Source organism: Lepidochelys kempii, chromosome 6 (assembly GCF_965140265.1).
Source record: "Lepidochelys kempii isolate rLepKem1 chromosome 6, rLepKem1.hap2, whole genome shotgun sequence".
NCBI classification, from domain to species: Eukaryota; Metazoa; Chordata; order Testudines; family Cheloniidae; genus Lepidochelys; species Lepidochelys kempii.
This window is the reverse complement of record NC_133261.1, coordinates 109,824,310-109,852,144: the sequence shown is the minus strand read 5'-3', so window position 1 is coordinate 109,852,144 and position 27,835 is coordinate 109,824,310. Positions and strand designations below refer to the sequence as shown.

Below are 27,835 nucleotides of genomic sequence, written 5' to 3'. Positions count from 1 at the left end.
AGCAGTTATACTTTTGATAGAAAAGCAAACCCAGTTTTAATTACAGTCGTGGCATCCTTTGCAAAATCAGGGTTTCATAAAAAGTCTAACATGAATTTCAGATAAGGGATCAGGTACAAATTTGGGACAAAATTGAAAGATTCTTATATTCATGGTTTATCGGTACAATATCTCCCATTGATTTAAACAGGGATAGGATGAAAAAAAATGAATTTATCAGGTGGTCTCCCTAGATATGCAAAATAAAATTTGCTAGTCTCTAAAGTGCCACAAGTACTCCTTTTCTTTTTACAATGACTAACTGTATATGCTAGGTAAACTTAATGGCTTCCTTCCTAAGAATAATAGCAAAGTTATTCTAATATTAGATAGGCTCTCCATAATCAAGCCTGAGAAATGTTATCCAAGATCTATTTCTAACATTCCAAGTCAATTATGGGTATCTGTTTGTTATAAAGACTGCTCTGCTTGCCGAGAAGGTGCTTTAATGTAATTTCTGTCAAACATGCACAAGACAGTCATCAATAGGAGAAACTGGTAGTGTCTTACTTGAAAAAAAGCAATATGTACACAAGCACCACCTAACTTTAAAACAATAACATATTTTGCATATCTAGGGAGACTTTCTTCTGAAGATCTCAAGGTGATTTGCAAACTAACTTATTAAACCCCACTATACTAGGGTTGCACTATTTGCTCCCAGTTTATAGATACGGAAACTGAGGCACAAAGAAATTAAGTGACTTTCCCAAAGCCACAGTGTGAGTTAGTGGCAGAGCCAGAAATAGAAGCTGTGACTCGTGACTGACATTTCCACCCACTAACCTAGTGGTTCTCACACTGTGGTCTATTAAACCCTTCCTGGTATTCCATAAAATGAAAAGGCTGGAGCACTTGCTGTAACCAACTAATTGTGTAAAGAATTTACCCCTAGGCTTTTGGATACCAAACAAACAAAACAACTCAAAATGAAGATGAAAAAGCTTATTTTTCTTCTGTTTCTTCTCGCCCTCTTTTCTCTAATTACTCTGATCATTACACTATCCTCTCCATCAAACACATTTTAACCCTGCCTAGTGCATGCATCTTTGATTTTTCTTTTGTCCCTACACCCCTCAGTTCCAAGCTGCCAGTAGCTCCCATTATTTCTTCTCTTAAAATACTAAAATGAATCATTTCCTCTCAACATAGAAAACCTTGAAACACACAATGATTGTCTTTACAAGTTCTACCTATCAGCCCTCCTCACATATTACTTTTCCCTAGGCCACTCTATACAAAATATGGGTTTTGAAATTGTGTTCCTCTCTGAGGCGCCAAACACGTTTCTTTGCTCCTCAGATCTCTGCCACTTCCAATCTATGCTGTCTCCAATCTTCTAACTGTTCCCTGTTACTCTCTCCCCTACTCTCAGCCTTATACCATCTTTCACACCAACCCATTATGCATGCAAGAGCTTCTCAAATGCCCATGAAGCAATCTTCCTCTCCACTCTCAAATACAGCACCTCCACTAGTATCTTCTGTCTTTGTTGTTTTCCCATGGGCCACACTGGTTTGTTTGAATTATCTGATCTCCTCAGGGCAGAGAATATGAGTCCAATTCTCTAGCCTTTCATCATGTAAGTTAGTCTCACTGAAGAGGTCTATGTCAGATGGAAAGCTTGTCTCTCTCACCAACAGAAGTTGGTCCAATAAAAGATATTACCTCACCCACCTTGAAAGTCTCATTGAAAACTAACTCATGTAAGGAAAAGCTGCAGGATCCAGCCATTTGTTCTTCCTATATACAGAACAATCTACATACACAATGTAGGGTGACCAGACAGCAACTGTGAAAAATCAGAACAGGAGGTGGGGAATAATAGGACCTATATAAGACAAAGCCCCGAATATCGGACTGTCCCTATAAAATCGGGATGTCTGGTCACCCTAATACAATGCCACATAAAATGGACTAACTTATTATACAATTTGTGATATCTGCTATTATATGATTTTTAAAATACCTAGAAGTCTTATGTTACAGAAGAAACAGGTAAATAAGTCATTCATCCACCTTCAAACAGTTAATGTGGAAGGGATGAAATGAGATTTTAAACTTTTGTCTAGCATGTATTGTAGCATTTTCACAATGATCTATCCAGAGTCACAAAGTCAATATAGGAAATTTATGTCCAACAGATAATATTCTCTTTAACCTATTCAGAGGGACAGCTATTACAGCTCACAAATGTATATCACTAATGACCTAAAAAGAAAGTAATCTAGAAATTTTGCTCAGCAAAACAACTCACTAATATATTATAGAGGCTAAAGTATTAGTTATAATGTATTTCCTCCCTGGAAACAAAATTAATTATTCTCTAAATTTAAGCATAATGTATAAGTCTACTAACAGACAAACTAATAATACTAATACAAAAAGGTCAAGTTTAATGTTCTGAGGGATGCAGAAAATAAAGTATATGCAGCACATAATAATCTATTACATGGATCATGCATCGTATTCTCAACATTCTGCAAAGTGTTAGTATATTCTTATGTTCCACAGCTAGCCTAGGTCTTCCCCCTAGAAAAATCAGGCAGAATTTATCATCATCACTATTTGTTCCACAGAAGTTTTGCAGCTGTGGTTTTAGTAGTTGCCCTCCTAAAATAATTTAACTTTCCCTTCTCGCTAGTACCTGAACAGCTAGAATCTGGTTGATTATTACAAGGAATCTGGGGAAGAAGGAATAAAAGATATGTGCTCACACAATATTTAGTAAAACTTTTGAGAAAAAATACTGCATTTACAGTTACAATTTTAGTGGTAAAGGATAAACAAATTTTCAAACATTTTAGTCTTGGTTCTAAGATTTGCAATGAAAAACTCTACATTTTTGATGCATTCTATTGTTAGTATTATTTTTAAAAATTTTATATTACTTTAAAGTTACCTTAAATATTTTCCCCAAGCAGCTACAAACACCAGCTAATCAAAATAAACATACCTCCAACCATCCTGCAAGGCCAATTATACCAATATTTCCTCTGATGGTATTGGTTATTCCCCTTTCCTTTTTTTTTTATGCTCTTTTATTGCAAATTCAGCTGCATCTCTTTCACGTAGTCATCCAAGCACAACTGCGATTTGAACAAATCCCTCCTATGAAATGTCAGAAACTACAGAACTTAGTAACTGATGGGTTTAGTTTCAACCCAGCATTTTATCCTAAAAATAGCCTCACTTGGGATCATAAATCTTAAGTATACACATGTAACAAATCTCCAGCAATACACAAAACATGAAACCCTCAGAGAGAAAATCTTTAACTAATGCACATGTACTTACAACTTTCAACTCTTCCCCCCCGCCCCACTACCTCTTCATACAAGACATGGTGATGTGAAATAAACACGTGTCAGTTGGACATGGTTTTACCAACAAGGTGGTGGCTCGTGCAGATTCAAATGCAGAGCTGGGTCTTACGGACACACAGTGGTGGGGTGGGGGTCCACTTTTTCGCTATGTGGGGGAAACAGATCGTTGTTACAGACCCACGCACACGACCGAACCAGATGCCAAAGAAGTTCAGCACAAGGGGGCCATCTACTACCCTCCACACACAGCAGCAGCAGCAAACATAGTCCGCTTTGCGCTGAGGGACAGGAGGGCGGCGGGGCAAAGTTTTCCCCTCCCTCTTCCCCGGAGTGAAAATCAGGAGCTCCACAGTTTGAACAGAGGCGAAGATCCACAAGAGCCCGGGAAAAGCCCTCTCGGGAGAGGGTGCGGAAGGGGGATTTGCCAAGCCCGGTCCCGGCTCCGCACTCAGCCCCCGCTTGCAGACAGCCAGGGCGCAGCGGCACTTCCAAGGCAGCTCCCGCACTCCGGGCTGCCGCCGGGGCCCGCTGCCTGCCGGCCCCGGGCCCGCTCAACGCGGGAGCACCGAGCTCCGCACCCGGGCGGGCGGCTCTGGCGGGGCCCAGCCCGCTCTTACCGTTGCAGAACTGGAGCAGCGAGGACGTGTCATAGAGGCTGCTGTAGCTGGAGAATCCGTCCTCCATCCCGGCGCTCCCCGCTCCGCTCCCCCGGCCTCTGTCTGCCCGGCGCTGGCGGCGGCTCCCTGCTCTCACCCACACACCGAGGAGCTGAGGCGGCTGGGGCCGGCCTGCTGCCTGCCTCTGTCAGTTACTATGACAACGCATTCACTCCGCCGCGGCTCGGGCTGCCGCTTCTCCTCCGCCTGTGGCGCGGCGGGGGGGGACTCTGCTTCTCCCACTGACGAGAGGGGGAGAGTAGGGGCTGCTTCTCCCTCCCTGTGACTGGGGGGGGCTGCTTCTCCCTCCCTGTGACTGGGGGGGGGCTGCTTCTCCCTCCCTGTGACTGGGGGGGGCTGCTTCTCCCTCCCTGTGACTGGGGGGGGGCTGCTTCTCCCTCCCTGTGACTGGGGGGGGGGCTGCTTCTCCCTCCCTGTGACTGGGGGGGGCTGCTTCTCCCTCCCTGTGACTGGGGGGGGGCTGCTTCTCCCTCCCTGTGACTGGGGGGGGGCTGCTTCTCCCTCCCTGTGACTGGGGGGGGCTGCTTCTCCCTCCCTGTGACTGGGGGGGGGCTGCTCTCCCCTCCCTGTGACTGGGGGGGCTGCTTCTCCCTCCCTGTGACTGGGGGGGGGCTGCTCTCCCCTCCCTGTGACTGGGGGGGCTGCTCTCCCCTCCCTGTGACTGGGGGGGCTGCTTCTCCCTCCCTGTGACTGGGGGGGGGCTGCTCTCCCCTCCCTGTGACTGGGGGGGCTGCTTCTCCCTCCCTGTGACTGGGGGGGGCTGCTTCTCCCTCCCTGTGACTGGGGGGGGCTGCTTCTCCCCTCCCTGTGACTGGGGGGGGCTGCTTCTCCCTCCCTGTGACTGGGGGGGGCTGCTTCTCCCCTCCCTGTGACTGGGGGGGCTGCTTCTCCCTCCCTGTGACTGGGGGGGGCTGCTTCTCCCTCCCTGTGACTGGGGGGGAGGGCTGCTTCTCCCTTCCCTATAACGGGGGGGGGCTACTTCTCCCTCCGCTGTAACTGGGGGGGCTGCTTCTCCCCTACTTGTGACTGGGGAGCTGCTTCTCTCCCCCCCCCAGTGACTGGCGAGGGGGGGCTGGTTCAACTTCTCCCACTGAGGGTTGGTTAGCGGCTCCCTCTCATGGGTGGGGTGAAGGGAGTGATGGGGGGGGTCGAGGCTCCTCCGGCTCCGCGCGGGGATGGGTGGGGGGGGCAGCGGGGCTATTCTCGCTGCAGTGCTGGGGGCAGTGGAGCTGCTTCTCCGCCTGGGGGGTGGCAGGCAGGGAGGGAGCGGGCTGCGTCTGGCTGCCCCCCGGCAAGGCAGGGGTAGCCGAGCCGAATCCCCTGCCCCAGCCCCGACGAGAAGGGCGATGCCCAGCTCTGCGGTCTCCGCCTGCGGCGCTCCTCCGAGCAGCTAGGCCGAAATACCAGCACAGGAGCCTGGCTCGGGGCGAGAGATGCTGCGGCTCAGCTAGGCGTGAAAGCGCTGCCGGGCGGCCGCAAGGAGGGGAGGGGAGGCGGGGGAGAGATGGGGAAGGAGAAAAAGAAAGTGAAAGAGAAGGCGGGGGGCGGAAGGGGGGTGAGAAGGAGGAGTAGGAGGGGTGATGAATGTGTCTGATGTTCGGCAGAGCAGCAAAGCAGCCATTTCTGGCCAGTCGCTCCAGCCCGAACCTCCCACGCTCCTTGCTCACGGGCTTTGGCTACTCTGCCGGGAGGGCCGAGCCGAGCTCCTTTTTGCCACCAGACGGGGAAGCAGCCACCGCTCCCAGCACACAGAAGGGCCGGGAAGACAGATTTGCTAATGGAAATAAATGACTGAACCACTCGACCTATCCAAAAGGCAGCGGCCAGGCGTTTTATCATTCACTGATGTAGAGAAGCATCCACACAGTCACATAACGGGGTGGGCTGGGGAGGGTGAGGAGGTTGGGAAGAGACTGCAAAGACTCTTAATGTAAAACAATCTCCGGTCCAGGGAGTGAGCTCTGTGACTCATTAAAGGCCTGCTGCATCTCCATTGCAAACTCCTGCTTGGTGGTGCTTGGGATTTTAAAATTTCGCTCCACTCCATTCACAAGTAAGAAGAAAAAGGGATTTCATCTTTTTCTATTTCTCTGGTTTCATTTATATTGTAAGCACCTTGGGGCAGAGGCCTTTGAAAGCTATAAAAATTACCTTTCATACAAGCAAGTGAAAAGCAGAAGAGGTTGTATTGTTAAAAGAAAATGTTCTTAAGCAAGGGGGCAAGGTACAGTAAGAATGAATCTCTTAATTTTGGGATAGAAAATTACACAAGACAAGAAGATGCCAGTAAAGTGACTGAGCAGATTTAGTGGGACAAAACTCTCCCAAGTGATGTTTCTGATATTAAGGATCACAGATCAGAATACACTTGCATCCTGCTGAGAAGTTCTGCTATCACTGTTCAGGTTTTAGAACTTAGAAGCCTTGATTTTCAGATTTAAATATCTCAACAATTTAAGTTTTGGGGATGAATTATGCATATTGTCAACCTAAGTGCACCATATAATATATACACCATATCAGCATCCATCTTTATATTTATGCTTATCACTATTTTATCTAGATAAGTGGTTCTCAAACTTTTTTTTGTGGACCACTTGAAAATTGCTGAGGGTCTCGGCGGACCACTTAATGATCTTTCCAAATGTTGTATGTACCATTAGCTAACTATTGTAAAGCGCTTTGGATAAAAGTGCTACATAAAAAAAAACTGTAATAATAATTAACTTTTTTTTTCTACAAATAAAAGCACACAACTCATATATTAATATCAGTAGTCTTATCTTTCTAATGCAGTGGATGTGCCCTCTCTCACAGGTGCCAACTTTCCTTGGTGCCGGTGGGTGCTCATGCCTCCCGCCCCCAGTCTTGCCCCGACTCCACCCCATCCCTGCCCCTATTGGACCCTTCCCCAAATCCACACCCCAACCCCGCCTCTTCCCTGAGCACGCAGTGTTCCCCCTCATTCCCCCTCCCTCCCAGCGCTTGCCACGTGAAACAGGTGTTTCGCAGCGCAAGCACTGGCGGGGAGAAGCAGGGCACTGCGGCACGCTCAGGGGAGGAGGCGTAGCGGAGGTGAAGGTGAGCTGGGGCAGAGGGCTGGGGAGGGGAGCTGCTGGTGGGTGCAGAGCACCCACCAATTTTTCCCCATGGGTGCTCCAGCCCCGGAGCACCCACGGAGTCGGAGCCTATGCCCTCTCTCCCTCGCCACGGCAGCCCACGAGCTGGGGCAGAGAGGGGTCTCTTCCTCTCTCCCCTGCCGCGGCAGCCCCTGAGCTGGGGCTGGGAAGGAAGGGGGTCTCTCCCTCTGTCCCCCGCAGCAGCCACGGCACTGAGGCTGGGAAGGAGGGCTGCCTCTCCCCAACAGCCACAGTCCTGGAGCTGGGGAAAGTTGCCTCTTTCTCTGGCCACTGCAGCCCTGCATGTCCCAAATTCACTCCACCCCTTCTTCTCACCCCACTGCCCCCTCCCACCTATTCCCTACTCTCCCCAAGGCCACCACCTCACCTTACATGTGCATCTTCTCCAGGGTCCGGGCATCTAATTAGTGGAGCCATGCCTGAGCGGCTCCACTAATTAGGTAGGTAGCCCTTCATTCTCTCATGTGCAGCTGCCCAGGCGCACACCTGAGAGGGAACTATCCTCGGACCACCTAAATGGAGCTCGCGGACCACCACAGTTTGAGAACCTCTGATCTAAATCCCTTCTTAGCCTCAGTCCAGCAATTGCTTGCTTGCTATTTTAAATGTGCAGTAATTATTTCTTGCAGAACTAACACAGCTCTCCTGGGTGTTTTCTTTAAGGCATGTATGGTCCATCCAACCACTCCAAAAACACTAGGTTGTTCCTTAGATAAATATTGTGGGGGGGTTTTCAGCATACAGATACCTGCTACACCATCTAGGCATAGAAAAGTAGAGTTCAGGTTTAATACAAATATTAACTGAGAATTTAGATCCTTTTAAAACATCCTTTTCATATTTTTAGTTTATTCTTTCTCTTTCTTTTTGAAAAATATTTTTGGTATGCTAGTTTCCCATTCGCTCCAGACAGATTAAACATAATTACTGTGCTCTCAGCAAGGTGTCAATGGAAGCGGAATCTATACCTCATTAAGATGTCAAACAACTTCAATATAAATCTATGAAAACCTCATTATGATGTATGATTTTGATGCCAAAAAATTTCTGCATAGGCCTGTAGAGATCCCAATACAGTAGGAGTTAAATTAAGAATTGCATTCAAAAGTATTATCTTTGTAGTAAATTATCTACTGTCAGCAAGGTAACCCACAATAAAATCCCAGGGCTCCAGAAGTTTTGATAGGGGGGAGCCAATATCTTTCACAACATCTGGACAAACAGAGGAAAGGACAAAATGGAGCTGCTCAGCTCCAGTTCAGAGATGGGCAATTAAAAGCCATTTAGAAAATTAAATACAAAACTGAGGCAAGGGCAGCCCTATTAAAGGGAGATTAAATATCTAAAACCTTAATGTTGACTAACTGTTAAATTTCCTATAAAGGTAACACCTGAATGAAACCTATCAGTTATCCATGCTGTGCAAATCAGCTGAATGCTGTGACATAAAATAATTTCAGTTAAAGTCCCTAGACACTGTTATGCCATTATATTCTGAGGCCAAAGGTTAGAAATGAAAAACAACATAATAATTTAATTCTAAAGATTTCTAGACTTGTTACAATCTTATTAAATACACTATAGAACCACAAAATGAAAAAGAACTTAAGTCCTCACAATGTGCACAATGGAACAATAGATTTGAAAGATTTTCACTAATGTGTCTGTGAGAGCTCTGGTGGTGCAGCTAACCAATGAAAAAATTATGTTTATAACTCATTATTCAGTAAATTGTATACTTAATTGATTTGTACAAATATAAACTAGTACATTTGAAAATCTGAAACTGTATAAATGGGAATGGAGCATTCTGAACAATTCATTAGGGATTGATTTGTTTGTGTTTGTGATTGTTTATTGTTGAAAATGTAAAATTTCTGGGCAACATCTCATTTTTGGAAAAACAATTTTGTAACTATTTAATTCTTTAAGTATTTCCTGTACTGAGTAATGAAATGCAAATAATTAATTGGTTACTGAGAATGAAAGAGCTTTTGAAAATCATTCAGAGAATTTTCCAGAGTTATAACTTAAAGTGTAGTGCAAGTACATAATTTATTTTGATTTTAGGGCAAAGGAATTTTGCTCTCACTACCCATTTACAATGCAATAATCAAAGACTTTTGATATTTAGAGTACTGTATTGCTGTTTTGCTCCTTTTTCTTTGTTATTGCTAAGCCTTTTGCAATAGCAGTGAATATCAAAAGTATTATATATTTCACATTAACACTACCATTTAGCATTTTCACATCAAAAGTAGAGTAATTCATATCCATGGAAATCCCACAGAACTGTATGGCATTATCATGTGAGCCTCTGATTAATATATCATTTCAGATCAAGGATAAGGAGTCCCAGTTACAATGTCAAAATGAAGTTAGGCTAGTGAAAGTTATACTATCATTGTACAAAAGCTAAATAAATGAAACTGAACATAAAAACCATTATCATGTTATTTACATTTAACAATAATGTTGAGAGAGAAGTCCATAAACACAAGCACATTCCACATAGTTAATAGAATCAGTAGTAAGGTATGGAGTATTTAACTGCTAGGTGATTGGTTAAAATCTAGTCCAGTTTGGTAGTGACAGAAAGTTTTTACCATTTGATAGCTGTTTGGGGTTGATCTTAGTTCAGTTCAAAGAGCCAGATTCAAATACCCTTTCTCACACTGAGTAGCACTTCCATCTGTGAGAAATCCTATTGCCTTAATGAGCCTATTTTCAGAATAAACTGCTACTCAGTGTGAGTAAAGGTATCAGAATCTGCCCCGTAGTGAACAAGAGTCTGCATCACAATAAACATTAGCACAACTAGAACTAGTTGGGCCCCGCTTTGGGTAGGTTTAGCCGAGACCAACATTCAGTTTTTCACAAAGACTGAATTGCTTCCTCATCCATGGTGGTGTTTTCTTCAGGTCAGTGTAATGCATTTTTGCAGGGCATCACAAAGAAGCTTGCATTGTGACTGCTCATGCTGCACCTATTCTGTGCACTGTGAGTGGACTGTATCCTCCAAGACAGTTAAGTCAGCACGCTTAGCAAGCACTAAATTCACTAATAATTGTTAAAGAATAAAATTGCAGAATATGACCTTTTTTCCCTGAAGAGGGTTTCCAAGTATAGACCTATTTCCAGGTATTTGTGAGTGGGATTCTGTGACTAGGCCCTATCACAGTCTCAAATAAAGATTTTCTTTTAATTTATCCTGTAAGAAAGGAAGAAACAGTGACCACCTAGTCACCTTTGTGCAAACACATCAACTGCTAGAATAATGGTTCTCTCTAAATAGCACAGTTTCACTGTTTCAAGACCAGCAGGGGTCTTTGTGAATGTCACTACAAAGCTTGCTTCATACATATGGGCAAAGAGGGGATTCAAGGGAAGAAACATGATTATACAAGCACAGTCTGGGTACATTAAAAATACAGTATAACAAATGTGCAATGAAACCATCAAAGGTTTGTATGTTTTATAATCCAAATGTAAGTATGTTGCATTACGCCTGTGTACAACATGTTGTTTTGAGTGGTAATGAAGTATAGTTTTCTGTGTAATTAGTAAATACTATAGAAAAATCAATCCATTCAGAAAAATAGCACTTTGTAAATAGATTGAATTGTAAACGTATATGGAGTGCTTTGAAGATGAAAAGAATAATACTTTGCATTTTGATAACATCTTAAATTAAAACATCTTAGAGTGCTTTACAAGGAATAGTGATTTTAGACTTACGCCACCATTTTGAACTAAGTATTATCCTTATTTTACCAGATTTGGAAAATGAGATAGAAAAATCACAAGACTTACCCAACATTACACAAGCAGGCCAGAGGGAGAATCAAAAATAGACTGACTCTCAATCATGTGCTTTAACCACTAAACAATCCTGCCTATGAATGCTACAGACAGTACCTGTACAATTTATTATTAAATATTTGCAAGTGCAATAGCCAGATTCATAATATTCTCATTACCATAACTACCCTGACACAAATTAGATACAATGCACTTCAATACCTGTAACAAAGAAAATATATAGCATGTATAGCATTAGATCTACACATTTGACACCCTGTACTAGTCTGAGGAGATGCAACACACTGCAAATGAACAGGAAAACAACACATTTTTTTCTAATGGGAACAGCAACAGATGCCTTTGAGACATTAACAATATTAGGTGTTGGTGCAAAAATTCTCTCTCAGAATCACAACCCTGGGCCATCTGTGCCAGATCCTATCATCCCATGGCTAAAGACACAGACGATTCAACAAGGATCACATCAAGAAGTTTCCCCTTCAGCACTCCTTCAAGAACACAGTTTTTAGTGATCCCTGCCTTAGATAGGGTGTGAAACCTCCCAATCCCATGCTTCCTTAGGCTTTATGGCAAGGGGAACCCTTTATGCACAGAGGCAAGAACCATATTGCATACCATGGAACTGCCATTTCTTCCCCATGGCAGCAGTCCTCCATTGTCAGGGTTGCCCATGGTGGCACATTAACAGAGACCAAGGAGACTTAGAGGCAGTTAATACAGATCTGAGCTGTAGTAATTCCCTCCCAGACTGAGCTCAGCAGGGGATGGTGCTGCAGAGGGTGGCCTCTCTCCTATCACCCACCCAACTCTTGCAGAGCCCCTTGCACAGTCACTGTGGAGAGTCTTCCACAGATAGAAAAAGAGGGATAGTGCTAAGAAGCTGGCTCCCCATAGACATACCTTCTGCATAGGGAAGGGAAGAGCTATCCAGAGAGGATTCATTTTTTATATCTGAGTTACAACTGTAAATAATTTGATAACAGACAAAATCTATTTATTAGAGATACACTAAGTCATATTAGTATCTTATCACACTTTGAAATCCAGCTAATACACAGATACACTATATTCATTTACAGTTTATGACTTTTGGATTGTATCACTGACGAATGAGATAATAGAATGTGATAGTAACAAGATACAAAGTAGGGGCCTGATCCTGTGTGTCGTTCTTCCTCTTGTCTGTAGTCCCATTAAATGTAGTGCAACTTCTGTTATGATTAAGAACTGCTAAAGGTTGCAGGATCTGGCTCATTATTACAGACTTTCATAATGAATTACTGGCAACAATACATGCCAGTGTAAACATAGTACGCTCTTGATTTGCGAATAAGATCCCATTAATATATTGAACAAAACACATGCAAGTAGCCTGTTATGATCAGCAGGCCATTTCTATATGTTTTTATCTTTATTTTACAAGCAAATAAATGTGTAGGGCCAATAAATGTGTTCTGCTCAATTACACTGGTGTAAACCCACTTAACTCAATGGTATTCTTTGGTGTAATTTAGAGAAGAATTTGGAAAGTAATCTTTAAAATGCTTGAATCGGTGGGGTAGGTCATATCTGCATATCATTTTTGTATCCATATCTCAGAACATATATACACACTCTAGAATAAACAAACCTAAAATAATAGTAGACATTTAAATAAAGTCACCGTAATGCGGCAGTGATGATAAACAATAAAAACTCTCAATTTAACACATACTGCACTAATACTAGACATTTTTCTGTCAGTGTTTAGCATGAGATTTTGATTTGAATGTAATAATTTCCAAGAATGTGGAGATAGAAGAAGCAGAAGACAACAATGAAGAAACAGGGTATCTGAACTGCTTTTTAAGATAGTACGCTCTCTCTTTCTCTTACTCACCCGCACCCCAAACCAATGTCAGGGTCCGTGGACAGAGAAAAGACCTGACCGCTATTTGCTACATTACTCAATCTGCAGAGGGATTATTTTATTTATGCATTATACCATCTGATATCTACAATCTTCCATCTTCCTGTATCACTGTTTAATAATTTTCTCATCAGGATACAATGCAATTAAGGTAAATAGAGTCATCTCAAGGGAACTGCTGCACATTTGGTTAAATTAGCAGTCAGACACATAAATAATACACACACAAAAGTGTATGCAGTAGATTAAACACCACGTTAGCTTATTATTATCAACTGTATATAAGAATTATCCAGTATCTTTTATTTTACTTTCTCTACTTGTGTTTAGAGTTTAAATTACTAACTTGTATTACTGTAAATTAGGAGCCTGTATATGGTATTTTTTTTTAGTTCCCATGGAACTATAGAAAATGGCATTTGATAGACACATATCATGGCTAATGTCTTATGAGAAGCAAACTGAGAAGAATTACTAGACCTCATTTGATAAATGTGTACATGCTGTGCTTGCCTTTTAATTAAAGATTGATAGGAAAACCTTAATTATGTGACTAAAAAAAGTATAGAAAAATATAATTTACTTGAAGTCTGTACTACAGCCATTACACTTGAAAACTTGTAAATTTTGCCTATGCTAAACTAGCTCAGTATTTTTCCTGCTGGTAACCAATAACACTCTAGTATTTTTCTGTCAAATGTTGTATAAATATTTATATGTACAAATGGGGGGAAAGAGTGTGGGTCACATTATTATCACATGGATTATACCTACTTAGAGAACTAGAAATTCCATGAATTTGCACTTATGGAATCTGATCTGGTTTGTCCCGTAGGGAGGTGGGGATTGAAAAGTTGAATCCCCTGGAACTGGCAGAGAGTTTAGCCCACTAAACACACAGATTCCCTTGATATCTGCCAGAGCCCAAGGCCATCTGCACAGAAGCCTTACCTTTTTGCATTGCCTCTGCTACCCCCAGCCCTCTTCTGCCTTCATAACACTATCTCCCCAAAGCCACCTGGGGATGGAAGAAAGCAGATAAATTACCTGCTAACTTCCCACCTGGTTGGCTGCAGAAAATGCAACGGGGAGCAATGCTTTCAGATTTTAACATTGCCTTAAATTAATTCTAGCAAGTATTATGGATTTCATTTTTGTGGGTAAATATCATTTTGTTTTAAATTAAGCTATTGTATTTACTTTGGGGCCAAATTTATCCACAGAGTTCCACAGGTTGGCAACGAAGAGCAGACACATTAGAGCCTGCAACCTAATTCACATCAGTTCTGTGTAATACAGGCTGTTTAATTTTCTTGGTTTTGTAATTTGTGGCAGAGGTGCCTAGAATTTAGATAGGTGCCTCTTTTTATTTTATTTTTTATATAAACCTAAATAGAATAAAATAAATAAATAAATGGCTGGATCCATGCAGGGCCCCATTGGCCTCAACATGGTATTGTGTGGGCATAATGGGTCAGATTGCAGGGCCATACAGTGGTGATATATACTGTCTTTAGGAAAGAATGCAACTGCCCTACCCTTAAAACTCCTCTGCCACCCACGGCGTGGTATTACTAATCCATCTCAGAGGAGATCACGCACAGCATTCTTTTCTTGAGTGATGGCACTCACGAGAGTCATGGACACAGGGGCAATAATGACCCTCCCTGAATGAAGCACTGAGAAACTGCTTCAGCTCTGATGCCTGCCTGCCAGCCACTAAAACAAAAACAATTATATATTTGCCTCAGCTAACAAGTAATTTCATTGTTGAGAATATTGCCCAATGCAGAATTTTAACTCTTAAACATAAACTAATGTTTCATCACTTGACATTTCGCTATCAAACTACAAGAAAATAAGAAGCAAGACAACATCATGGCAATGGATAACGGAATGGAGGGAATTTGCAAAGGATTTTGTCACTTGTGCCCCCATAATTCAGGAAAAGACTGGATTAAAAAATGTTCATCCCCCTTGACGTGCAAGAACCAATCCTCCCCCCCCATGTCCCAATCAATCAATCAATCAATCAATCAATAAAAACAGTGGATTGAGTTTCAAAAGATAAGTACTGTGGAATGTGTGTCATAAATTAAACAAGAAGATGCAGGCATGAGCCAAAAGAAATAAGAACATAAACCCCCTGCAGTTGATGAAGGGCTGAAGGTTGCCAAGGGACACTGCATGACTACAGTACATTCCAGTTTAAGATTTTGCTTTAAGATTCAGCTCTATCAGTATCCTACCAATACCTACAGCCTTTTTGAATTAATGCTTTTACTCTTATGATTCTTTCTTCCTGTTAAACATCCTGTTTAAATATCAGTTCTTATTAAATAAACTAAACACACTTTGGCCATGAGAATGACTATTTAAATATATCGTAGTATTTTTATAGGGGAGTGAGAAATTAAGGACCAAATCCTCTTGTCCTACTCCATAAACTCATCCCTGTATGCAAGTTATTCCCATATAAGTGAGAATGGGGCACTTAACCTGTAAGCTCTTGCCATCCTCAGTGGCAATTGGCAGAGCTCCACTGACTTCAGTTGAGGATCTGACCTCATATTTTTATGTACCTGTATATGCTATGAACATTTATGGTACTGTATAAACAAATAATTAAAAATAACACTGGTAGTTATATAATGGTCACCAGTTATATATATTATTTTGAAATGGGCCCTGACCAAAACTCCCCCCAATCTTTCTTTGGCAATTTTTGAAATTTGGATCCAGATTTTTCTGCTTGCACCCATCTAAAACATTATCTCTTCCTTAGTTCTTCAGTGTGTGATTTATTTCAAACAATACAAGATACAAGCAACTATTTTCTTATTCAGCAATCATTTCAGCAGAAAAACAAAAGATATCTATGTAGGTGTAAATCAATTTCTCACGCTTGATTAATAACAATAAATCCTTTTCAAACAAGTAAATGGTACCACTTTCCCTCACCTCCCATTTACCTCCCAGAAAGGGTATCTAAGCTGGCATCTACCATAAGACTGTATTAAATGACATTCTCACAGTCCTGTTGTTTTAAATTACACTTGGCTGCCATCCAAGGATAATGAATAAATAAAGCTTTATGCTGGAAAAGAATAAATATGAGTCACAATTTATAATTGTCAAAATGTGTGACCTTGTAGAAAATGATACAATTAGACAGACAAGAAGCAGAGCAAGCATATCTGTTTCCGTTCAGGTTGGATGAGCAAATCAGGGATACTTGAATCTTACTGAAAATTGCTGTTTCCCTGTCTGGACCAAATTCTGCCCTGACTTCCACCCCATTGGTGCAACCCAATCATTGGCAGGTGTTGACATAAATTAGCCTTCTATGTTTTCTTCCTTCGGTTTGTCAAAAGTTGTTTCCTTTATCTTTCATTTGCCTATGATTATTTCTTTCTGTAACTGGCTTGAGTCCATCAAGTCATTTAACTTGGATTACCAACAAAACAATTCTCAGTCACTATTAAGCTGGGCTGAATTAAACCAGTAAGGTAAAGGTAAAAAGAACCATCTAGTGTGCCATTCTTGTAATATTAATGGGCCTAATCTTGCCGCTATTTAAGACAATAACAAAATCCTCATTGACATCAATAGCAGTGTGACTGATTTTTAAAAGAAAGCAATGTAGATATGGGAAACCAACAATTACATTCTAATATACAAAACTTAGGGCCACCCTTTTCTACCAGAACATTTGCATATAACTTTTTAGTGGTCCAATGGAAGGGATGATTTTACCAACCAGGAAACTGGTATTGGGGAGGAGAGAGAGCCTTTCTTCTCTTGGTCTTGCTTTGTACCAGTAGCAAGCAAAAGCAATTTTCTAGTGGCCTTTGCAAAATGATCTACTGCCCCTTATCTAGTTACTAGTAGATAGGAAGAAAAAAATACACAGAGAGGGGACACCACATAGCTAAATCCACCATTACAAATGGTAATAACTAGGAACCTGAGGGCTGAATGGGCATGGTGACTGAACTACCCTCAGAACTGGTTGCTCCAAAACAGGGTTAATCACAATGGTGGATAATGCAAGAAAGTCTGGGTTTTTTTGTGCAGTGTTGTTTCTTTTCTGGTCCTGATCCTGTAACATTCACACAGGCAAAACTCATGGAGTCAAAACTGAATGGGAGCCTTGCATGCTCAAGGTGTGCAGGGCTACCTATCTGTTATCAGTTCAAACATGTTCTAATTCCTACTCATCAGTATACTTATGTAAAAAGTGCAAATACTGGGCCAGAGCCTCATTTTGTGTAAACCAGCAGCTCCGCTGAAGTCAACAGATCTACAGCAACTTAAACCAGCTGAGAACTGGGCCCACTCTTACTATATTTATTTCTTGAAGAAAGCATGATAGTTTCTGTGCCTGATTCTTTTCTCACACTGGATTTTAGAGCTGGTCAAAATCTGAGTGGGAGGGGTTCCCCACAGTTATATTTTGCTTTGAAAGGCTATGCTTATTGCTTACCAGACAAATATAAATCTTGGGAAACAACAGCGCTCCTTAATTGTAACACTTATGATGTTTTCCCTATTAGCAGTATATTTTAAAATTATTTTAATTGAAATCAAACTGTATTTGGCTTCATATCACAAAGTGCCACTGCACATGGAAGTAGAATGTTCTTGTATATTTGTATCACCTGGTCATACGAAAACAGTACTTTCTATGCTACATAAAGGCATTTCTCTGAAGGAGACTTTGTGTACAGAAAACAGCATTACATAGAAACTTTTTTCTCTAAAACCCCAGAAAGTAGTGATACTTTATTCCAATTGCGATATCAAGCTACAATCCCTTAATAATTGCATTAAAATAATTATTAACCTTCAAGGCTACAATGAAATGTCCACTTTATGAACTGGTACTCTGTAGTCAAAGCAAAATCAAGTTTGGGTAAGAGCTCTTTGGATTACACCTACCTAAGGTTTAAATTTAACCTCACAAAAGTTAGACATCTTTGGAGTACTCATGGACCTGAGTCAGAAAGTTCAAATCTAATTCCTTTATCAAGTTAAGGCTGTTTGGACCGACAGTTCTAGTTCAACACATTGTAGTGATGGGACAGCTATCCATGTACAACATAGAGCGGTGTTCAGATTCAGGGATTTGGTCCATCTCTAATTTTTAGGAATGCAGCTGAAGAAAAAACAAACCCAAGCAAACACTGTATTCATTAAAATGGCATTTTAAACTTTCCAATCCATACTAGGTGTCCTTCTGTCAATCTTCAGTCATGGAGTCACTGATCAGAGCTGCTCAATGAGACGGGAGGAAGGCATTTGGGAGTGTTTAGTGGCTTTTTAGCTCTTACAGCTAGGTGGCAAATTTTTTCTGCGTGGGAAGAGAGAAACAGTTCTGATGGATGAAATAATGGGCTATGTGGTTCATACTGATTGTTCTTTGTAACACAGATACAAGCTGAGGTCCAGTCCAATGGCCAATTTGGGTTCAGTAAAAACCTGTTGTTACTCAGCTGTGCCTTCTTCACAAGCAGTCACTATGGTAATGGGAAAATATTGTGAGCGTCGGAATTATGGGAAAATGACTCAGAGAGTGTAGAAAAAGGAACATTGAAAAGCTTAACTCCCAGTGGACACATAATACTCTTTTTAAAATAAATATGCACAAGTAGTGGATAATGTTGGCATTACAGAGCCTGTTACTGCTCTACACCAATGTGGTTATTGGTAGAGAAAGTAGCTACATAACCTGATTTAGGGCTGCATACTCCCACTCCCTTATGCTGTCAGAGGGAAGCAGAGGCCAGCAGTGGATTCACAGTATGCACCTCCTTGAGCCTGAATAGTGTCCCCCTTCAGGATAATTGTATGATTGGGGCTGCATAAATCAGGAGGGAACATGTTTGGGCAGACAGGATTGGAGGTGGGGTCCAGCCACTCTCCCAAATCGCCAGGCTGCTAATTTTGCTTGTGAAGCCTCAGAGGCTCGTGGGAGGAAGTAGCATATGTTAACTCTCACTTCTCACTGACTCCTTTTCCATGGAACTGGAATATGGCCCAGGTGCAGGGATGGTGGCCAAAGGCAGCACAGTCCTTTCGGAGCCATACGACCAGACGGACCCACTGCACAGGAACATATAAACAAGGACTGCCATACTGGATCATACCAATAGTCCAGCTAGCCCAATATTCTAGGGTCTTTAGGTGCTTCAGAGGAAGATGCAAGAAACCCCAAAATAGACAATTATGGAATAACCTGCCCACAGATTAATTTTCTCTCCAATTCTGTTGATTCATAATTGGCTTATCCCTGGAAGCATGAAAAATTATATTCCTTATTTTAAGAAAAATTATCCTATCTATTGTAACTATTGATGTTCTTTTGATCCTGTCATAAATATAAAGGGAAGGGTAAACCCCTTTAAAATCCCTCCTGGCCAGAGGAGAAATCCTCTCAACTGTAAAGGGATAAGAAGCTAAAGGTAACCTCGCTGGCACCTGACCAAAATGACCAATGAGGAGACAAGATACTTTCAAAATCTGGGAGGAGAGAGAAAAACAAAGGGTCTGTATGATGCTTTTGCCGGGGACAGAATAGGAATGGAGTCTTAGAATTTAGTAAGTAATCTAGCTAGGTATGTGTTAGATTATGATTTCTTTAAATAGCTGAGAAAATAGCTGTGCTGAATAGAATGAATATTCCTGTCCGTGTGTCTTTTTTGTAACTTAAGGCTTTGCCTAGAGGGATTCTCTATGTTTTGAATCTAATTACCCTGTAAGGTATTTACCATCCTGATTTTACAGAGATGATTCTTTTTTACTTCTATTAAAAGTCTTCTTGTAAGGAAACTGAATGCTTTTTCATTGTTCTAAGATCCAAGGGTTTGGGTCTGTAGTCACCTACGCAAATTGGTGAGGATTTTTACCAAACCTTCCCCAGGAAGTGGGGTGCAAGGGTTGGGAGGATTTTGGGGGGAAAGACGTGTCCAAACTACGTTTTCTCAGGAACCCAGATAAAGTTTGGTGGTGGCAGTGGAAGTCCAAGGGCAAAGGGTAAAAAATAGTTTGTACTTTGGGGAAGTTTTAACCTAAGCTGGTAAAAGTAAGCTTAGGAGGTTTTCATGCAGGTCCCCACATCTGTACCCTAGAGTTCAGAGTGGGGAAGGAACCTTGACAGATCCATATAAATATCTAATCTTTTTCTGAATCATGCTAAGCTTCTGGCTTCAGCAATATTCTGTAATTGTGAGTTCCACAGGTAATTTATGTGTTATGTGAAAGAATATTTTTCTTTTATGAATTTTGAATATTCCGCCTTTCACTGTTAATCAATATCCTCTTGTTATTGTATTCTGAGAATAGATGTGCCCAAGCTTTCTATGCTGTACAGTACCATTCATTATTTTCAATACCTCGGTTATGTCTCCCTTTTAATCTAAACTGTTCCAATCTTTCAATTCTCTTCTTATATGCAAATCTATCCATGATGGAAGAGGTTAGAGCTTCTTTTTCTGTGGATCCTTTGGCTATGTGGAGTTTGGAACCTATCCCCCGTTCTTCTACTCTGGCTTGCAAGCCCCTCCTTCTTCTTCATCACAAATTCAGTGAGCTGGACCCTGGAGAGTGTCCTGGACTCTCTGATCCCACTCCCATGGGTTATACTGTGAGAGGGTAAAGCCCCCAGGCATAAACATTATTATACTGTATTCTTTTACTTTAAAAATACTGGCCAGCAGTATAGTTGCTCAGCAACATGAAACTGTGTAGCACTGCTGGTTTCATTAAACTTTTTCCCTGGCCAACGCAAATAAATAATTGACAATGATTTTGGTGTAAGATGTCCATTGGAATTTCAATAATTAATTTTTTTATCTATTTATTCCATATCTGGAATGATGAAGGAACAATCAGTACAAACTATTAAATACAATACTTATCGGAGAAAATATCTATACCTACATAGCAGTTTATAATTTTTGCAAAGAAGTGGTATCAAACAACGGAATAAATGTCAAAAAGCCTATAATTATTTATTTACACAATACTCTGCATCTTCTTTTCTGTACAGATAATTACAGGTTATGGTGCAGTTTTACCTGAGAATGGATTGTAAAAATCAAATGTACTTTTCATCAATTTTGCTGTTGAATTACTTGTTTACTATGTCAATATGGGTAATAGCTAAATTCATTGCAAACAGTGTCAACACATTTTCCCCCCTATTATCCCTGCAGAGTCACAGTTTTAATTGGTTGATGGCACTACCAGAACCTTTTCCTTCAAATATAAAAGCCTCTTTGTAAGGGCAGTTACCACTATTTCATGAAAGGTGCATTTAGTGCAGGTGTGTATCAGTGAACAGCTGAGAAAAAGAGAGGGCTCTAGAGAACTTGTACTCTGAAGTTACTACAGAGAATTCTTTCCTGGGTCTCTGGCTGGTGAATCTTGCCCACATACTCAGGGTTCAGCTGATAGCCATATTCAGGGTCGGGAAGGAATTTTCCTCCAGGGCAGATTGGAAGAGGCCCTGGGGGGTTTTCGCCTTCCTCTGTAGCACGGGGCACGGGTCACTTGCTGGAGGATTCTCTGCACCTTGACATCTTTAAACCATGATTTGAGGACTTCAGTAGCTCAGACATAAGTGAGAGGTTTATTGCAGGAGTGGGTGGGTGAGTTTCTGTGGCCTGCGTTATGCAGGAGGTCAGACTAGATGATCATAATGGTCCCTTCTGACCTTAATATCTATGAGTATGCTATAAACAAGAGTAAAGAAATAGGGATAATTCCTGTAACCCTAACGGAGGAAAAACTCTCACTATTTTTCACTGAGGGATGGCTGTAAGAATCAGGCCTGATGGAGCAGAAATTAAAAGGGACAAATTCTGCATAGTATCATAGAAAGGTAGAGCTGGAAGGGACCTTGAAAGGTCATCAAGTCCAGCCCCCCATGCTGAGGCAGGACCACGTATAACTAGGTCACCCTGACAGGTGTTTGTCTAACCTGAGGACTTTAATGAGCATCTTTTTCAAGTCCAGGGGTGAAACTCTGGCCTCATTAAAGTCAGTGGCAAAACTCTCATTGATTTCACCTGATATGAGTACCACACATGCATCGAGGAATAAAACTTTGGCCCACAAGTGTCACTATGAAGCAAGGAACATGTGTAAACTGAAAATAATAACTGAAAATAAAACTTTGCATTTCTAAAGTTCCTTTCATCTGTGGAGATCAAAGCATTTTAACACTGTTAATTAATACATTAAAACTCACTTCATCCCTATGAACTAGGCATTATTAATAGAATCATAGGACTGGAAGGGACCTTGGGAGGTCTTCTAGTCCAGTTCCCTGCACTCATGGCAGGCCTAAATATTATCTAGACCATCCCTGATAGATGGAGATTCTACAACCTCCCTAGGCAATTTATTCCAGTGCTTAACTCCCTGACAGTTAGGAAATGTTTCCTAATGTCCAAAGTAAACCGCCCTTCCTGCAATTATCCTCATTTTACAGAAGGATGGGTAAACCAAGGCACAGAAAGTTAAGTGATTTGCAACAGGTCACACAGTAAGTGATCAGAATCATGGAGACAAATTAATCTCTGGTGTATGATCCATAGAGTTTAATGGTGGTCTCCCAGTGTTGAATTTGGCCCACAGAATCTAGAGATAGAAAAAAAACAAACACTAACATCCTGTAGTTAATCTCCTGGCAGATACAGAATCATTTCCTGAGCAGTGCTGGAGAAGCAGATGCCATAGGCCGGAGAGTGCCCAATGGATCCATGAAAATAGGAATGAACTGGCCAAACCCTCAGCAGAGGAGCATACAGAGGCCTAAGAGAATATTATAGCCATGAGGCAGCAATAGCAGCTATGAATCAACTTCACTGGGACTCCAGGCCTGAAACAGGTCTCCTAGGGGCTGTAATACTTTAGTTTAATTTCAGCTGTTGGATTTAGTCCATGTACGCTGGGTGGTGTTGGTGGTCTGTGAAGTACAGGAGGTCAGTCAGCTGTTCTCAAACTTCATTGCACCACAACCCCCTTCTGCCAACAAAAATTACTACATGACCCTGGGTGGGGGTGGGCCTGAGCCCAAGCCCTGCCACCGCAGGCTGAACCTCTTGGGCTTCAGCTTCAGCCCTGGATGGCAGGGCTCAGGCTTCGGCTGCGGCTTCAGCCCCAGGTCCCAGCAAGTCTAACGCTGGCCCTGACAACCCCATTAAAATAGGGTTGTGACCCACTTTGGGGTCCTGACCCACAGTTTGAGAACTGCTGGGCTAGATGATTTGGTGGTTCCTTCTAGCCTTTAACTCTGTGACTCTAATTCCAGACCATACAGATAACCCCTGTGCAAAACCCATTTTCTTTATACAGGGGTCAGGATTTAGCCCTAAGAAATATAGGCTGACCTTTAGTATTAATTCATGTCACTGTAGCTTATATTTATTTGCTTATTTATTTATTTTGCAGCAGAATATGTGTTGAGGATGAAGGCTCAGCACAGATTTCGGTCCTTAGCTGAATTTGTTTGCTTTTGTGTTTTTTACGTTGGGATTTTAATGGAACTAAAATGCATTATCTGGAGTAGAACGTATTTATTATGGTTACAGGAATTCTAAAAACTTAAGAAAATAGGAGATCATTAATATACTATTAAGGAAAAAATAGTCTTGGAGGGGTGTGCGCATGTTAAATCTCTCATGCTCAATCTGACAGAATGCAAGCCACCTCCTTAGAAATACCTATTCATCCTGGCAATTTGTATCTACTGTAAATAAGCTATCTACATGCACTGAATTACAATCTCTAGGTCCTCTCCAAAGGTTCATTAATAATACTTACATTTGTATAAATGAGATTCTCTGAGATTCACAACAATAATATTTCTATATTCATTTGTTTGGGACAATATAAAAATAATTTCCCACCTTAAGTAAGGAAGATGCTCACATATCCTGCAAAAGAACTAAAACTGATTCCAATATTAGAATGAACCATTCCCCGTTTGACTCAGAAATTATTTTAAAGATGAATTAAAGTAGCCTAGACAAAAATACAAAAAGGGTAATGATCAGATAGAACAGCAATGCCGAGGGCAGTTCAGGTGAATTCATATGAAGCAGAAACTAACTGAAACAAACAAAAACAAACCAGTTTTACTATGGTTGATGGAATTTATGGAAAACTAATATCTGTAACATTGGTAAGCCCTAACATTAGGACACTGAACTGAAGACAGTGAACTTGGTGCCAGAAGTTGTGCATTACCTAATAGGTCTGATCAAAATGTTCCATTATGATTCTGACAGCAAAAGCTGGCAACAGAGAGATCTTTAAAAACCTGCTGCATAGAGTACCTCATTCCAAAAATAACAACATCTACCGGATATTTCTAGGTTATTTGGAAAATATTCTAACAGGACCAGGGACCTTCTAGTCAACAGGAGTTGTGTTTGACTAAGAGCTGTAGCATGGGGCTTTAAAATAAATCCGCTGAACTAAAACTTCTCCCTTTGTGGTTTAGTTCCTGTGTATTTTAAAGCCTCCCTCTCCTCCTTTGATATACCTCAGGAGTTCAGATCAGGTAACATGCTCAAGCTGATGGTCTGTAAGGTCCCAACCATGACATCAGATGTGCTGGTATTGACTTTTACATCGTCAGGGAGTCCCACTGAAGCCAATGGGATGCCATGCTGGCATAGAAGTCTAAAGAGGCACCCTTGCAGGATCAAGACCTCTATGCTTTGGGGCACATAGCAAAGCATTTTCAATGGGGTGTGCATCAGTCTGGGATTCACTTCCCATCTTGGCCTGATATGGTTACATCTGATGCTCTTCAGGGCACACTGCAAGGTCAATCTGTTGAATGAGACGCTAAGATAGGCACATATAAAAGCCTGCATTAATTACAATGGAAAATAGAATTCTAATAGGGTGAGTTGAGTAAAGATGGTCTCCCTTTTTGTGGGAGCGGAGTGCTTTAGTGTCACTGTTTATTACTACTGACTGTTCACACATCTAGGATTTTATATTATACATCCAAAAAATTAATGAACAGAATATTATGGAATGATTTTTACATGATGTTTTCTCAGATATTGGAATACTGTTGTTTTTTTAAAAAATACTTCAGATTGGACCAAATCCTTCAGTCCTTTCTTGGGCAATGAAGCTCAAGAAAGAACTGTCCAGTTAATCCCATACTATGTAAAGAGATTCCCTCCCCCCCCCCATAAATAAATGTAAATTGTATTTGAACAATTTTTCATAAAAATAAAAATAAGACCATATCCACTTTAACACAGACATCTTTCATTGACACGAGCACACAACACAGCATATGCTGAAAAATCCCCCCAAATTGTTACAAGACTAGGACAATCTTTCTTAGCAAAATGTAAAACACTCTGTAAGTTCTGATCTTTTCTGGCAATCTTTTTCTGTGAATTAATTGGAGGAGGTATCTATCTATCTAAGTCCATTTTTGATCATTTGATGCTATGTTAAACATTGCAAAATTTAGGCAAAATAAAGTTCTGATGTAGTTTGCATACAGCAGATTTCATTTTAGCCAACCCAGCTGATCCAGTACTGGTTTTGTATTTCAAACAAAATTGCTAAGCTTTATCTTTAGAGATCTGGGCAAATGGGTGGCCATCATGGTGTGAGGCACCCATCCTTCTCTAGTGTTCCATTATACCTGACTCACAATACTCCAGGCACAGGGCAGCCAATTAATGTAAACCAATTCAGGCTTACAGTTCTGTTGTAATCAAGGGTAGTGCTTCTGTACAGGTAATTTATCTCATCCTTTGCAATTAGTGTTTGTTGTAGAAACAACATAGCAACCAATTTTCTAGGTGAGAAAGTATAGTGTCTGAAAAATTATCTACGTGCTGAATTAAAGTATATTGGAAATCATATCATTTTAAGAGAAAAAAAACATTCAGCGCTTTAACTTTGACAGCTAAGTGCTTCAAGGAACAGCACATTAAAAATACACAGATAGATTCAAATGAAATCCCTTCTTATAAGCTGTAACCCCCCCTCCCCCATTTAATACACAGTCTGTATTTCACATTTCTCTGGTGTTGTCCTACTTAAAACACTTCAGTGTGTCATAAATAATCTATGAGACAAGATACTATGCATATGCATAATAATCATTGCTTTACAAGTCCATTTGCAGTAATGCAGAAGGATGTTGAAGGCTTACATTAAAAGGAGTGAAAATTACTGCTAGATGATGTGGCACAGAACTGGGCGTTGACTTAGTCTTGTTAACACTGTAATAGGCTAGTTATCTGCTAAGGATCTACTTACAATTATGGCTGCTTATTTTGTTAACAGTGAGCTATGGCCATATGTTTTAAGACCAGAGTTAATGACAACCTTCTGGAATTCATGCATTTATGGAAAAATCCCCTTCTATTCTAGTTTTGGACACACAATGTTATTCAAAGACTTCCCAGCCTCTTTGTTCCAGTATAAAAATAGAAAAATGTAGACCGGTTATTCATTGATTTATGTTTACATTTTAGTATTATATATGAATTTTGGACTCAAAAGTTCAAGTGGGGTGTAAGTAGGCTGAAGTCACTGGAATTATGCCCACTAACTCTAGGGCCAAGAGGAGGAAGAACTCCATGCAAGTGGATAAGATCTTAGTGTCATAGGTAACAGGTTTCTTATTGCTATAGCTGTATTTGTTCAACTAAAATAAGTACAGATTAAAACAGGGATTTTCCCTAATCTAGTAGAGTAACAAAACAGTATGTACACGATACCTGATTTTTTTATAGTTTCTTTTACATGTGGAGTAAGGCAAATTATTTACATGCAAGTGAAACAAAACTTTTGGGGGGAAATCCTGGTCCCATTGAATTCAATGGCTAAGCCCCCTTTGGCTTCAGTGGAGCCAATATTTCACCCTGAGACTATTGTGACAAAGTTCCTGCTCTACCTTGGTGGGTCTTGCGCTTATTGGCGGATTTGCTCGCCTTGGAGCTTCACGGCAGCCCTCAGCTTGGCCGTTTTTCTGAATTTACAGTCCAGGTCGACTCCTCCTGTGTCTGGTCAGGAGTTGGGAGGATTTGGGGGGAACCCGGGCTCGCCCTCTACTCCAGGTTCCAGCCCAGGGCCCTGTGGAATGCAGCTGTCTAGAGTGCCTCCTGGAACAGCTGTGTGACAGCTACAACTCCCTGGGCTACTTCCCCATGGCCTCCTCCCAACACCTTCTTTATCCTCAGCAGAGGATCTTCCTCCTGGTGTCTGATAATGCTTGTACACCTCAGTCCTCCAACAGCCCACGTTCTCAGTCTCAGCTCCTAGTGCCTCTTGCTCCCAGCTTCTCACACGCACACCACAAACTGAAGTGAGCTCCTTTTAAAAACCCAGGTGCCCTGATTAGCCTGCCTTAATTTTTTCCAGAAGGTTCCTGATTGTTCTGGAACCTTCCCTGTTACCTTACTCAGGGAAAAGGGACCTACTTAGCCTGGGGCTAATATATCTGCCTTCTATTACTCTCCTATAGCCGTCTGGCCCGACCCTATCACACTATATAGACTTAGCTAAGTACAGAGACACACCTGACCAAGGTTTATGTGAATATATACAATGAGTATAACATCTCATACTGTATGCACAAAACATCTTTCATTCATTACAAACAGAATCACAAATTATACAGAGGGATCATGTTATCCACTTTAGGAATGCACCACCTTTGGGATTAAGTGCACATAACCAACTAAATTCATCTCCATTGAAATCAGCGGAGTTACAGCAGGGTATGAATTTGATCCAGTGTGTGGATATAAGGAAACATCTTATTCTTTGTGGTCCAGGTATTACAGGAGGCCCTGATCCTGCAAACTCTTACTGGCAATAGTAGTTCTCAGTCATGCAAATAGCCCTCAAATGGGTAAGGCT

At 41.3% G+C, this 27,835-nt stretch overlaps 1 protein-coding gene across 2 annotated transcripts in view; it reads right to left on the bottom strand.

The window, feature by feature from the left end:
- EML1 (EMAP like 1) overlaps positions 1-27,835 on the bottom strand; it is a 200,070-nt gene that overhangs the window by 135,411 nt on the left and 36,824 nt on the right. The window contains exon 1 of one of the 2 annotated variants that reach the window (XM_073349633.1): positions 3,983-4,296. The exons of the other annotated variant lie outside the window; for it this stretch is intronic. Within the exon in view, the coding sequence (XP_073205734.1) occupies positions 3,983-4,049 (67 nt within the window). The 5' untranslated portion in view covers positions 4,050-4,296. Of the gene's footprint in view, positions 1-3,982; positions 4,297-27,835 lie in introns of those variants that run through there. 2 annotated transcript variants of the gene reach the window in all.